The sequence below is a fragment of the Medicago sativa genome, chromosome 4, assembly GCF_051527215.1.
Source record: "Medicago sativa cultivar Bolivia chromosome 4, Bolivia_mono, whole genome shotgun sequence".
NCBI lineage: Eukaryota > Viridiplantae > Streptophyta > Magnoliopsida > Fabales > Fabaceae > Medicago > Medicago sativa.
In genome coordinates this window covers 85,965,261-85,980,389 of record NC_140752.1, presented here as the reverse complement: position 1 = coordinate 85,980,389, position 15,129 = coordinate 85,965,261, and the positions used below count along the sequence as shown (strand labels likewise).

The 15,129-nt window shown below is 34.4% G+C and overlaps 2 protein-coding genes and 1 long non-coding RNA gene across 3 annotated transcripts; 2 read left to right on the top strand and 1 right to left on the bottom strand.

Annotated features, from left to right (window-relative positions):
• The first annotated feature begins 3,035 nt into the window (after positions 1-3,035).
• Positions 3,036-9,536, top strand: LOC146933098 (putative ABC transporter C family member 15). The gene is made up of 10 exons (XM_085704832.1): positions 3,036-3,872; positions 4,123-5,552; positions 5,686-5,772; positions 5,902-6,492; positions 6,580-6,744; positions 6,959-7,253; positions 7,550-8,070; positions 8,155-8,218; positions 8,364-8,603; positions 8,840-9,536. The coding sequence occupies exons 1-10, from the start codon at positions 3,044-3,046 to the stop codon at positions 8,956-8,958; spliced, it is 4,341 nt and encodes a 1,446-aa protein (XP_085560958.1). The 5' UTR covers positions 3,036-3,043; the 3' UTR covers positions 8,959-9,536.
• A 1,228-nt stretch (positions 9,537-10,764) lies between these two features.
• LOC146933097 (uncharacterized) lies at positions 10,765-13,817 on the top strand. Its single transcript, XR_015007333.1, has 2 exons — positions 10,765-12,453; positions 12,489-13,817. It is a non-coding gene; the product is annotated as an uncharacterized LOC146933097 (long non-coding RNA).
• On the bottom strand, positions 13,295-14,931 carry LOC146933096 (uncharacterized). The gene is made up of 3 exons (XM_085704833.1): positions 14,758-14,931; positions 14,446-14,534; positions 13,295-13,590 (listed from the first exon to the last, which is right to left on the bottom strand). The coding sequence occupies exons 1-3, from the start codon at positions 14,785-14,787 to the stop codon at positions 13,434-13,436; spliced, it is 276 nt and encodes a 91-aa protein (XP_085560959.1). The 5' UTR covers positions 14,788-14,931; the 3' UTR covers positions 13,295-13,433.
• Between the last annotated feature and the right edge of the window lie 198 nt (positions 14,932-15,129).

The following is a 15,129-nucleotide window of genomic DNA, read 5'->3' as shown; positions in this document are numbered from 1 at the left end:
TAGATGTATGTTTAGGATTGTATGTTTAGATGAATGCCTAGGACTTATACTTAGAAAAAACCAATTTTCCAAACAAATGTGAACAACTTCACTCAAAGCTTTTCCAAATAAACCTTGGGATCCAACATCCCATTGCATTTTCCTTCCCATTTTCTTAATCAAATTTCAATGAAAATAATCAAACTTCGACCATATTTTGCAATTCACTAATCCAACCTCACTATTTCCTAATCTCATGCCCTCGAGGCCTCTTTCTATTCCTTCAAAATTCATTTTCAAACTTAAAATCAACCAACAAAAACAAAAACATTTTTGAGAGAGAACTACGGTGGATTTGATCCCTTAATCGGGTACGTAGGCAAGGAACAAAATTCCTTCAATTCAACTAAAATAAAAATCCAAAAACATTCTTCTCCCTCCAATTCTTCACTTAGCAAATTTTAGGTGTAAATAACATTTTCAAATAGCATTTAAAAATAAAGCGCGCGCGTAGAAATTAAAGACGGTTCCTATAGGATACTATAGTCGTTATGGGTGCCTAACACCTTCCCGTAGCGAAAACAACTCCCGGACCTCGATTCTCAAGGGTTTTGCTTACTTTTTCCCTTCCCAAGAAAAAATAAGATATCACCGGTTAGAAAGGTTCAAACGTAATCAATGTTTGACACCCGAAAACCAAGATAAAACAAAGTGTAATTAAGCCATTTTTGTAATACATACTCCAAATTGTACATGTGTAAGAATGTGTTTAGTTTTTAGTTTTTCTACAGGCTTCAGACCTTTTTACATAAAATAAATGAGAAATTCTTACATAGTCTCTTACATAACAAGTCATCTTTAGTCACAACCAACCAAAACATGACATATCATCATTTCTAAATTAAAAATAAATAAATAAATGAAAATTGAAATAATTGTTTCTCTGAGTGTGTAGTGGCCAGACGGTTTTGAAGATTGTTTTCATAAATAATAGGAAAGAGAATCAACTTGTTTCAATTTTTTATTGGTTGTTTCTCTGAGTGTGTAGTGGCCAGACGTGTCCTATTTTTATTGGTTGTAACTAAAGATGATTTGTTAGATAAGAGACCATGCAAGAATTTCTCAAATAAATAGGAAAATGATTGGTAGACCACTCATATTTTCATACCACCCATACACCCCCCACATATTTGAGAGGAGAGAGATGGATGAAAGGGAAGAGAGACAAAGTGTTTGTGGGGTCTAGGCCACATGTCACATGTTTATGTGGAGGTTTAAGTGTGTATGTCACCTATGAGTGTGCATGTATCACCACTCAAATAAATCACTGTTTTATAGTGTAATTATTTTTTTACATAAAATAAAAGTTTTTTTTTATAGGTGTTTATTAATAAAGATTACAAGGGTACTCCAATCCAAAATGCAAGTGAATACTACCATCTACAACGAATTCTTTTATTAAAGTTAGAACAAATGAACTTACATTTTTTTTATCTACAACGAATTCTTTTAATAAAGTTAGAACAAATGAACTTACATTTTTATTTTTTTTTTGAAATATTCCGTAAACTCTCTTTAAGAATTTCAGCCCTACTGTACATTGCATTGCATAAGTGAAGACATGTTTCCAATAATTAATTTATAATATTTTTGACAATACCAATATTAATAAAAAAATTAACATATTTTTTTGCAATTCTACAATCTTCCAAAGGGCGGCCTGACCTAAAATTCGAGAATTAGGCAGCCCTATTTTGGTCCCTCTTTAATTAGTACTTTCCTAATTCATTCTATTTATCGTGAATAAGACCTTTTTTGTCCCTCTTTAGTACCAAGTAATTCCCCATATGTCACTAAAATGGTGTCATACACATGACATTTTGTTTTATAATGACTGGTATATATGAAAAATAAAACTAATAACCTAATACTCTCTGATTCGAGATTTCATTGAGGATTAAAAAAAAAATCAATGAGATTGATTTATTAAGATTTTAAGAATAAATTTACAAGATTTTCTTGATTGAATATATTAAATTGAAATTAAAATACTCAAGAGCGCTTAATTAAGATGACAAGGGTCTTTTCTAACTTAACCAATGTGAGTTCGAATTCAGCATTAGGCATTCGCCACGCGCATATGATATTAGTTTATACAAAAAAAAATTAAAATTAAAATCATTTACAAAAGTGCATGTATCTAAAGGCATGAATTTAATTTTATTTGAATTTTAAAATTATAATATTTCAAAGCCATCTAAAATAAAATATTTAGTCAATTGACCGACTTAATTCTATTTTATTTTTTTACAATAACTGTCTTACTTAACTAAACACCATTGCTCTACTAATCGTTTCTAGTTAACTAGAATGTTGGATCATTAGTAAACATCACACTCATCTTTTAGGTGCAACTTCTGTTGTCAATGTGATTTTTTTTTTTTGATAGTGGATGATTGTAAGTATCTCTTTTAACGTTCTCTAAATTTTGAAATCTGCCCAAAATGTGACGGACGAAGCCCAATTTACCTAAACTATTTTTAGAGGTATTCACCTAATCTTTTTGAAGAAAAAAAAAATTAGTCAAACATAAGCACACTGTTTCTTTGTGGAAAATGTGTTCAAAGTAGGATTTCCAACTATACCAAAATTATTTCCAAGAATATCTGAAATAAATGCCACCATTAAATAAATAATAAATGCCCCAAAAATATATGAAACTTTTCTATGTCGATTAGTGCCACTCAGCCACTGCAAGTGTCCATCACCGTCACTCACTACTACAGTCACATAGCACTACTTTAGCCGCTTAATTCAGTTCGATCCAATTTCATACCAAGGTTTCCAAATCATTACATTACATTATCATTTACTCATTTATACATATCTATATCTATGTCACCTTTATATTTATACTTTATTCTATACTTTATTCGTTTTCTAATTCTTGTTTTCTTTATTCCAGGAATCAAATTTTATCAACATTAATTTTACAGATTCTTTCTTGGTTTCTTCTTCTTCACTACATTACAACATTTTTCACTCACTTCAACTTCAACCAATAATGGCCATCTTAGATGTTCTCTTAGGAACAACCAATGTAACATTTTTCTATGTCATTTTAATATGGGTTTTATTCGATAGTTTAAGACAAAGCACACGTAACAATCTTCAACATTTCAAACACAAGCCAACGATTTTCTCTTATATCACTGTTTTTTTCAGTGCTGTGATTTCCCTTTTGAACATAGCTTTTGTTTTCTATGATTACACTACACGTGGAATCATAGGATTTAGCTATGTTTCTTTTGGTTTAACATGGGTTTTAGCCACTTTGGTTTCATTCTATTCAATGAAGAAAACACTTGGAGAGAATAAAAGATTTCCTTTTGTTCTAATTCTTTGGTGGTTCTTTGTCACATTTGTTGATATAATCACACTGTCTTTAAAGCTTGTTAAGAATTCAAAATCCATGAACTCATGGATTTTGTTGTTGGAGGAGAATACTGTTGAAACAGTTTCTTTGCCTATGTTGCTAGTGATGTGTTTCAATGCATTTCCTAATGTATGTGTAAGGGAACAAAGTGAAATAGAACAAAGGTTACTTCAGAAAGAGTTTGAATCTTCTACTTTTGAAGATGAAGAGCCTTTTGCAAAAGCTGGTGTGTGGAGCAAACTTACATTTAGGTGGTTGAATCCTATATTTGAAATGGGTCGGATTCAGAAGCTTGAACATGTTAATGTTCCTTCTGTTCCTCAATCTGAAACTGCTGCTAGTGCTTCTTCTATGTTGGAAGAATCTATTCGAAAACAGAAGCTTGAAGGTGGTTCTTTGTCAAAAGCTATTGTTCATTCTGTTTGGAAATCATTGGCCTTAAATGCTGTTTTAGCAGGTATAATCATATACTTATTTGTTTATTTTAATTATCCTTATAGATTTTATATGCAACATTCTGTCATGCATATACTCATTACTTACTAATTTGTTTATTTTATTTGTATGTACTTAATATGCAACTTTAAGTCTTTCATGTAACGAGTAGTAATTTGTTTATTTTATTTTTATGCACTTTATGAAACATTTTAGTCATTCTGATTTATATATTGTGATCAGTAATTTGTTTATTTTATTTATATTTTCAGGTGTTAACACTATTGCTTCTTATATTGGTCCCTTATTGATATCAAACTTTGTAAATTTTTTATTGTCAAATGATGATAATTCAAACATCAAATATGGATTGATTCTTGCCTTCATTTTCTTCCTCGCAAAAACTCTTGAGTCACTAAGTCAAAGACAATGGTACTTTGGTGCTCAACGAATCGGAATTCAGGTGCGTGCGGCCCTTATGGCCTTAGTTTATAGCAAGTCACTAATGATTAAATGTGGCGGACCGACACATGGTAAAATCATCAATTTGATTAATGTGGATGTTGAAAGAATTGGTGACTTTTGCTGGTATGTTCATGGAGTTTGGTTGCTTCCAGTTCAGATTATTTTGGCTCTGGTGATCTTGTACATAAATTTGGGTTGCACACCTTCTATTGCTGCACTTGCTGTTACCATTTTGGTCATGGTGTGTAACACACCTTTGGCCAATATGCAAGAAGGTTTGCACTCTAAGATAATGGAAGCTAAAGATTCAAGAATCAAAATGACTTCAGAGACAATGAAGAACATTAGAATTTTAAAGTTGCATTCATGGGAATCTACATTTCTGCAGAAACTCTTACAACTTAGGGACACAGAGAAGAAGTGGTTGCACAAATACCTCTACTTATGCTCAGCAGTAGCCACTCTATTTTGGGCATCTCCTACTTTGGTTTCTGTTTTCACTTTTGGCGCTTGTATATTGGTGAAAACCGAGCTAACTGCAGCCACGGTCCTCTCGGCTCTTGCAACATTTCGTATTTTGCAAGAACCGATTTACAATTTGCCTGAACTTATTTCCATGATAACTCAAACAAAAGTCTCTGTCGATCGAATCCAAGAGTTCATAAAGGAAGAAGATCAAAACCAATTCATGAATAGGCATGCTTCCAAAACTTCAACAATTGCTATTGAAATAAAGCCAGGAGAGTATGCCTGGGAAGCAAATGATCAATTCCTCAAGAAACCAACAATTCATATTGCAGAAAAACTGATGATAAAGAAAGGTCAAAAGGTAGCAGTTTGTGGGCCAGTGGGTTCTGGAAAATCAAGCTTTCTTTGCAGTATGCTTGGTGAGATTTCATTGGTTTCTGGGGCAGCAACCAAAGTTTATGGGACTAGAAGTTACGTAACCCAAAGTCCATGGATTCAGTCTGGAACTATAAGAGAAAATATATTGTTCGGGAAGCAAATGAATAAGGACTTTTATGAATCTGTTGTGGATGGTTGCGCATTGCTCCAGGATATCAACTTATGGAGTGATGGAGATTTGACCATGGTGGAGGAGAGGGGAATAAATTTAAGTGGAGGACAAAAGCAGCGAATTCAATTGGCAAGGGCTGTTTACAATGACTCGGATATTTATTTCCTCGATGACCCATTTAGCGCTGTTGATGCCCATACTGGGAGTCATATGTTTAAGGTTAGTAGTGCTAATGCTTATTTTATTTTATTTTATTTTATTTTATTTTATTTTATTTTATTCATTCATGTATTTTCTAATTAATTACATTTTGATTCCATTCAAAAAACTTACAAAGTGAAATATTGTGCAGGAATGTCTAATGAAACTTTTATACGATAAAACTGTTGTTTATGCTACACATCAACTGGAATTCTTGGAAGCTGCAGATCTTATTTTGGTAGGATATATTGAACACTTGTGTGTCACTGATGATATCACTGCACCAATTTGATTGAACTCTCAATGATGAAATTTATGCACTTATTTGAACGAACTATCGTCTCACCAATAATATACTTTCTGTCAGGTTATGAAAGATGGAAAAATAGTGGAGTCGGGAAGGTATAGAGATCTCATAGCATGCCCTCATAGTGAATTTGTCCAGCAAATGGCTGCTCATGAAGAAACCGTATGTCAAATTCCATGCCGGAAAGATGATTCTGTTTGCTGCAGACCCTGCCAAAAAAATCCAACTGAAATTGCAGAAGAAAATATCCAAGAGATCATGTTGGATTGGAAGAGAACCAGAGAAGAGGAAGCAATGACTGGTCGAGTAAAATGGAGTGTTTACTCAACCTTTGTTACATTAGCTTATAGAGGAGCACTGGTTCCAATTATTCTTCTCTGCCAAATTCTCTTTCAAGTTATGCAAATGGGAAGCAATTATTGGATGTCTTGGGCTACAGAAAAAAAGGGAAGGGTCGACAATGTGAGACTTATGGGAATTTTCGCCCTTTTGTCTGGTGGAAGCTCCATCTTCATATTGGGAAGGACTGTTTTAATGGCAACAGTTGCCGTGGAAACTGCTCAGCGCCTTTTTCACGGAATGATCACATCGGTTTTCAGGGCACCTGTTTCATTTTTTGATACCACTCCTTCTAGCCGAATTCTGAGTAGGGTAAGTTTCACTGGTCTTCCCTATCTGATAAGATTATCGTTGTTAGTTTTATTCAAATTAGAATTCTTTTCTTTGTGATTCTTACAGTCATCCACGGATCAAAGTACAGTTGATACAGACATACCCTACAGATTAGCTGGACTAGTCTTTGCACTGATCCAGTTATTAAGTATCATTGTCCTTATGTCCCAGGCTGCATGGCAAGTCATTCTTCTCTTTTTTGTGGTTCTTGCTCTCTCTGTCTGGTATCAGGTAAGAACTATCATTCTTTGCTAATGTACAGACACTACATATTATTTTTTTTATTTTGTCAAGATTTTGCAATGCATGAACTGAAAATATCATAGTTTAGTTCATGTTATGATGAAGCCTCACTTTGTCATACATGTTTGCATTGCATATTCTCATTCTTGCATGAATTATCCTAGTATTCAAATGATGAGGGAAATTATGTGTTTTTTTGCAGGCCTATTACATCACTACGGCTAGGGAATTGGCCAGGATGGTGGGGATCCGAAAGGCGCCAATCTTGCATCACTTCTCAGAATCAATTGCTGGGGCTGCCACAATCCGTTGTTTCAAACAAGAGAAAATATTCTTGACCAAGGTTATGGCTCTAATTGACGATTACTCTCGGGTAGCCTTTCACAACTATGCCACCATGGAATGGTTGTCTGTCAGAATCAATTTTCTCTTCAATTTGGTATTCTATTTTGTTCTTGTCATCTTGGTTACTTTGCCAAGGTCTGCCATCAATCCCAGTAAGTTCCTTTCTCCCACGTTCATCCTATAAGCAGTGATCGTTTTTTAAATTTCATAATGTATGTGAGAGTCAATTTTCATTAGAGTAATTAAGAAACTACGAGGAAGGAAATTTATAACTTTTGCGCCTCCACAACCAAAAGGGAAAATAATTTATCTTTTTGGTATTCACTTTTATATATCTCTCAACATTCACTGTATCCCTAGGCACAAAAGAAATTAGTAAGATTAGAATCAGATTCCAATAGATCTTGTTTTATATCTTTGTTGATTAATGGTTTCCTCTTATTTTCAGGCTTGGCGGGTCTTGTTGCTACTTATGGTCTAAACTTGAATGTGCTTCAGGCTTGGGTGATATGGAATCTATGCAATGTTGAGAACAAAATGATCTCAGTTGAGAGAATATTGCAATTCTCTAATACACCAAGCGAAGCACCATTAATTATTCAAGATTGTAGACCTGAACCAGAGTGGCCTAAGGAAGGAAAAATTGAATTCCTTAACCTTCATATACAATATGATCCTTCTGGTCCTATGGTTCTCAAAGGCGTCACTTGCGTCTTCCCAGGACAGAAGAAAATTGCAGTAGTAGGCCGGACAGGGAGTGGAAAATCTACTCTGGTGCAAGCCCTCTTTCGAGTTGTGGAGCCTTTGGAAGGATGTATACTTATCGATGGTGTACATATTTCCAAGATTGGTCTGCAAGATTTAAGATCTAAGCTTGGTATCATTCCTCAGGATCCAACCTTGTTTTTAGGTACTGTAAGGACTAACTTGGATCCGTTGGAACAACACACTGATCAAGAACTTTGGGAGGTTAGCAATAGAATACTTTCTTCAAAATTCCATTATTGATATGCTTTCTACAAAAAAATAATAATTAAAAGCTATTCTTTTCAGGTTCTCAGAAAGTGCCATCTTGCTGAAATAGTACAGCAAGATCCAAGGCTTCTTGATGCACCAGGTATAAATATATTTGTTAAACCAACTTCATCTTTCAGGAGTATAACTGCATAAATGCTTCTACTCCACAGTTGGTTTTGTTTTTGTTTTTGTTTTTTCCCTTAAAAAACCTGCTATTGATATGATACACCCTTTTACCTGTGCAGTAGCCGAAAATGGAGAAAATTGGAGTGTTGGACAGAGACAACTAGTTTGCCTTGCTAGGCTGCTACTGAAGAAAAGAAAAATTTTGGTCTTAGACGAGGCAACTGCATCCATCGACACCGCAACTGATAATTTAATTCAGAAGACTATCAGGGAAGAAACAAGCGGATGTACAGTCATTACAGTTGCACATAGAATTCCTACTGTCATTGACAATGATTTGGTTTTGGTGCTTAATGAAGGTACAAGAATGCACTGAGTACACACTATGTAATTCGATATATATGATTGTAAACTGATAATGCTGGAGGGTGTTGTATCATTTCATCCATAAATATTTAACATGGGAGGTGGGGGCCGAAAATAGGCGCAGAGCTAGTTTAAATTTGACATAATTTTCACCAAGTGTGACAGTATATTAATGCACACCATTTTATAAGCTTTGACCTGATAAACGCTATTATTCTGATGTATACAGGGACAATTGCGGAGTATGATCAACCATCTCAATTGCTACAAGACAATTCTTCTTCCTTCTCAAAGTTGGTGTCGGAATTTTTGAGAAGATCATCCCAAAGTAATTGCAGAAAAAGATAAGAGCATGAAGACAAACAGAAGGGATAGCATAGCAGCCGCAGTAGCAGTAGCAGACAATCACACAATTACTGTACATAGATAAAAAAAGTTAGGCCTAATCCTGAGCATAATTAGTTTTGGCAATGGATTGCAGCTCAAGAAATCCTGACTCATTACATTAACAACTCAAAGTTGAAGGTCAAGTAGATTGAAGGCTCCTGATCAGTATGTCTTAATTGATATTCTAATTTCACAAGTTTAACTGAGTTTCTAATTATAACTAAGATTTTCCTTTTCAAATTATATGCATCACACAATTAGTGATTGTTTCCATAGTTTCTATACTGGTTCCATTCAAAAAATTTAATGGATGTCCAATCTCATTAGTCATAGATCTTGTGCCCTGAATGTATATAGACTTGTGCATTATATTCAGGGGATGAAGTTTTAATATATTTTTTCTGCATTAGATTGGCAGTCTTATTGTATATATGCCACCAATAAAATACTCCGTAACTAATTGTCAATCTCTTGAATATAATAGCAGGCAGCTTAGAATTTGTAAGTTGAACATATTGATCTTTTATTTTTACTATGAACTCTATGCTTGAGTTATTTTTTTATAGGCTTTATGCTGTAGTTGTTAATTGCTATGGAAAATTCATGGAACAAGTTCAATATATTCAATTTTAACATTGGTTTATAAGCCCTGATGATAAAAAGGCTCAGTGCTTTGGTGCTCACTGTGGCTTGCTCAGACATTCAAAGGATAAGCACTACAAGAAACTAAGACCGGATGCTCATCCTCATTGCATCGACCAAAGTTATGATGCTTCATGCCACTGATGATTCACCTATTCAGCTAACAACTGAACATTATCAGCAGTTACTTTCTTTGCTGGTGTTTCATCTTCTTCTAGTATGATTCTTTCCATTAGTCCTTCCAATTTGTCTCAGTTTCAATCATCAGATTGTTGACTCTGGTGCAAGATTTCACATTGATTAGTACTATCTAGGCGCATTCATATCACATTCATTTATAAAGTTATAAACAATTGATTTGTTAATTTACCAATCAAAACCACCATTGCAGTTACTGCCTTTGGAATGCTCAAGCTTCATTTCATTTGTTGTTGCATGATGTTTCTATGTTAGTGGTCCATCACTATTAATGTTCAAAATAACACAAATCTTGTGGACCACTGAATCCATCACAACATTCACTCAACTATGGTTATGATTTAAATTTGCTTACAATTCTAAAAATATATGGATTGTAGTAACAAGTAAGAAAGTGCAATTCCAACTATTACTATTCCATGATAACAGTGTCAACCTTAATGTAAGTGTGTCCTTTGCAATGTGTTACTGCAATTTATAACCACTTTTAGTAGGTTGTTCTGTTGTCCAGTGTTTTTTTTTATAAGCACTTCTGTCGCTGCCTTTGTTCTGAGTATTAGTACATGATCGTATTTACATTTGACAATGAGTTTAACAAAATCATGGTGGCATAGTGACTTCGTTCGACTTCTAAATTGTAGATTTTGTCAAAATCGTAGTCGACTATGCACCAAATTTCGCATAATGACAACAAACTTGGGAGCGGTTATGGTGCATAAGGAAATCCTTATGCACCGTGCATAAATCCCAACATAATTGCTTCCTACAGGAAACAAAACAAAACAAAACAAAACGAACCAAACGCGAAAACAAACTGAATCATCACCGTCGTTCATCATCATCACCACTGGAATCTTCAATCTCATCATCAACACCGTCGTTCATCATCATCATCGTCATCATCACCGTATCGGAATGCTAAAACCATTTTGCTGTGGAAATGGTTTCTGTGAGTTGTACTCCAAACCCATTTTGCTGTGGAAATGGTTTCCAGAATCTTCAATCTCATCATCAACACCGTCGTTCATCATCATCACCGTCATCATCACCGTACCGGAATGCCAAAACCATTTTGTTGTGGAAAACCATTAGATGTACTTAATGGTTTCCAGCAGTTGTACTCCAAAACCATTAGATGTACTTAATGGTTTCCAGCAGTTTCCCAGCCATAAATCCCTCTAACATCACAAAGATTTCGAATCCAGTAACAACTTCAGATCTGAAACCGTGAACACAAACAGTGACGAAACAGTAACATATAGCAATCAACACAGCGCCACTGGATCGAAGAAGAAGAAGAAGAAAACGCGAGGGAAGAAGAGGAGCGAACCGGTTTTAATCTTTAGATCTATTCCTTCTCGTTGTGTTTTTGCGCGATCCGAGTTAGGGTTTGACTTTTAAACGAAAATGGATGTTGAAAAATGGCTTTAGTTTTTAAAAAGGGTGAGTTTGGTTCTCCGGCATGGCTGCGCCGCCGCCTCTGGCCGGCGACCACCGCGCCGGAATCATCATGTGTGACCGGAAGAGATGAAGACTCATCTGAATTATAGAGAGAGAGAGAGAGAGGGAGAGCTTTATGTTTTAGTGAGAGAAATGCTTGAAGCAAATGAAGTTTGATTTGGTGTAGTTTGAGAATCATGGGATTGTTACACGTGTACACTAGATCTGATGGTTGTGAAGTGTTTATGCACGGTGTATAAGGATTTCCTTATGCACCATAACTTTTGCCTGATTTGGTGTAGTTTGAGAAGTCTAAGATTATTACACGTGCACACTAAATCTGATGGTTGTGAAGTGTTTATGCACGGTGCATAAGGATTTCCTTATGCACCATAACTTTTGCCAACAAACTTATACATGAACAATTGTCTGATATACGCACGAGACTTCGTGTTATTCAATTTTATTTTTGCATTGATACCAAGTTACCAACTTAAGACTTAATGTGTGTTCGTTTGGATTTAAATTTCCAAACATATTCTTTTAAACTTTATTTTGTTGTAAATATATTTTTGTTTAAAATGGAACTTTCTATGATATGATTTATGTTTTATTTTTATTTTTCTTTCAAATCTATGTTTCACAATTTTTTTTATCAGTAGTACTTTTAACAGGTCAACCAAAAGGAGTTCCACAAAGTGATATGAAGATCACAAAATGAGAAGTTGAATACGTTGGCTTCTCAAACAGAAAAATGAGAATTGAAAAACATGAGGGTTCGATATTTCCAACTAAATTTGTTTTTGAAGCAAAAACAATTTTTTGGAACAAACTAAAATAATTCCCCAAATTTATAACAAAGTCCAATTTTTGTTGACAAAATACGTTTAGACAAACAGAAAATCAAACATTCTTGTATCCTAATCTAGTTTCACTGGTACTAATATTGTTAATGCAGTATAATTTCATATTTAATTATTTTGTTGGGTGAAAAATAAATTATCTCACCCCCCAATTGAAAGGCACATGAGCAGCAGAAGAGGCCATGGTCCAAATCCATAGGCCTTACATCATGTCACGTGAATGAATGCTGCCATTATTTTCTTTGTTTCTTCTTTTGTTGTATGTGTCCTTGTTTGTCCACCATTTTTACTGTCTAGTTGCAATTCATGAAAGGTCTTAGTCAATGATGTCAAGAAAACAATTGAAAGGTCTTAGTCATCAATTTATTTCTTATTGAATATGTACAACCAAAATGAAATATAATGTGATCATGGAACAATATATAAGAAACATTTCAATTCATTGGAGCTGTGCTGTAATTTAAGATCTGCTACTGATATCATCTTATTTTCGACATTGCAAAGTGAAGCGTTTCACTTGGAATACTATTCCTAGAGGAACTGTAATACTATTCACTTTGCAGGTCGAGAATAAAATGGTATAAGTAGGGAGAATTTTGAGCTGTGGAGCCTTTGGAAGGATGTATAATTATTGGCTCCATACATATTTTTAAGGTTTGATCTACATGATTTAAGATCTATGTCTAGTATATTTAACGGTTCTGGTGTAGGTTTTGCAATAAAATGAAACTTTTATTGATATAGCATAGCCTTTTAATTCACTCAAACACATGTGCAGTGGATGAGTATGGAGAAAATTGGAGGAAATTTAAGTGCTAGGTACTGTTATGACGGTGCATCTAGATTCATCGGTCGTAGATGCACAGTTGGTCATGACGGTGGCACTTGAATTTCCTAGTGTCATTGATACTGTCCTCCATGAAGGTGCTAGAAGTACTCAGCATATCCTTCAATAATTTTTTTTTTGAAGAAGAGTGTGCCCTTCATATATATATGACTTAAGAGCCTGGAGGAGGCATCAACATTCAACATGTGCATTTATAAATGACTTTTATGCTTTAGAAAACCAGGTACACTTTGTAGATTAGATTTGTAGGATATATGCTACTAACCAAACACTGATTTTTCAGCTCAACGAAAAAAAATGCCATTGATTATGAGAGACAGTGCATAGATGCATAAAGTACGTAACCAAGAACAAAAAGTGTTGGACTATTTATTACATCAAAGTATTTCAAAATTCACCAAATATGCTGAAAACTAATCAGCCAAGTAAGAAAGATTTTGATTGATTCATTCCTTCAAGTTGGGCTCAGAGAAAAACTTGTTGACAGACGGCATCACCTGAGGTGGTTTATTGCGGAGGAACTTTCTGACTTTATGTTCAGCATACGCCTCGCCCTCAGCATGGTTCTCAAGCACACCTGCAATTCTGTTCTGTTTGTTTACCCTGAAAACCAATTCATTCAATACATTCATCAGAATAAAACTAGGCTCAATCAAATTCAATCTTCACTTTCTGCTATATTTTATCTTTAACTTGCATTGATATGTTTTGCATTCATGTTGATTCCAAAGAGTTTTTTCAACCATATGAAGCATAAATTCTTGTTGTTCTGTCGATCTCGGATAGAATTGACTGTCTGAATACACATATCTCTCAATTTTTCTGTTTAATTTAATATTTTCTACTGATATTAATGAAATTAAAATAAAGAACTTATCAAAGAACAACTCAGATTTTAGTCCACTTGTTTCTCATAACCTGGAAAATAGAGGTGTGCAAAAACCAATAACAAATCTAGGGACACATTGAAAGAAAAGTGTTCAGTTGTGGAACAATTCATTGAAAGCTGGGTTTTAGTGTCTTTGGTAGATGAAACATTTGCTTATAAAGTATGAATAAAAATCAGAAGCAACCCAAAACAACCATCAAGGCAAGAAAAACATATAAAAACAAACCATGATCCCATGCATTCACTTTAGGCAAAATCGAACCACGATTAAGGAACAAAGATAGAAAAATTATCTTAGAATTTGGTGGCGGCCGAGGTTTGAATCTCGGACCTTGCATATACTATGCATTGTTCTTACCAACTGAGCTAAGCCACAAACAAATATATAGTGTATCAGAGAGGGTTGATATTTCTTTTTTTGGTCAAGGAATTAAAATAGTATTGTATATCAAATTGGTAGTGACAGGAATTGAACAGCACACACCAAAGTGATATTTCCACTAGATGATATTTGAACAATGATTTACCACAAAAAAAGGGGGTTGATGTATCAAATATATAGTGTGTACCTGACTTCGGGGTTGGTGCATATATTCCTAACAAGTTGCATAGCACATATTCCAACAACGGTACCAACTGCAGCAAATAGTGGGTATACCTATACACGATCACAAAAATACATACATGCATAAGAAAATTGTTTTACTTCATTGCAAATATAATAAACACATAAATATAGCCGATCTGTGTGTAGGTTAACAAGCACTAATTCATTACACAATAAATTGAAAAAATAAAAAGTACTCCAATATTTTATTTATTTTTACTAATAACCGGAACTTGCATTACGACATTATTGCTTTAAAAAAAGCAAGAAATACCTCGGGCTTTATCCATTTAAAACCAGCCATGAGTGAAGAAGAATTTGCAAGGGGAAGATGATAAACAGTCGCTGTGTGCAAGTGCAATCTACAATGAGAAATAAACCTAAGAAATTCGAAGGACACTATATATTGTATGGAAAACAGAAAAAAGTTTATTGGAACGGGCAAGTTCATTAATGCATGTTGACTCTTAAAATAATTTATTACAACTATTTCCAAACCAAAATATTTTTACTTTCAATGTTGGGTCCAATGGTAAATTTAGTTCGATGGTAAAATTCAGACATTGAATCTAAAAGGCTCAGGTTTGAGCCCTTGAACTATTATAAGGTATTCCTTATATTCTCGGACATCATTCTTTCACCTTAA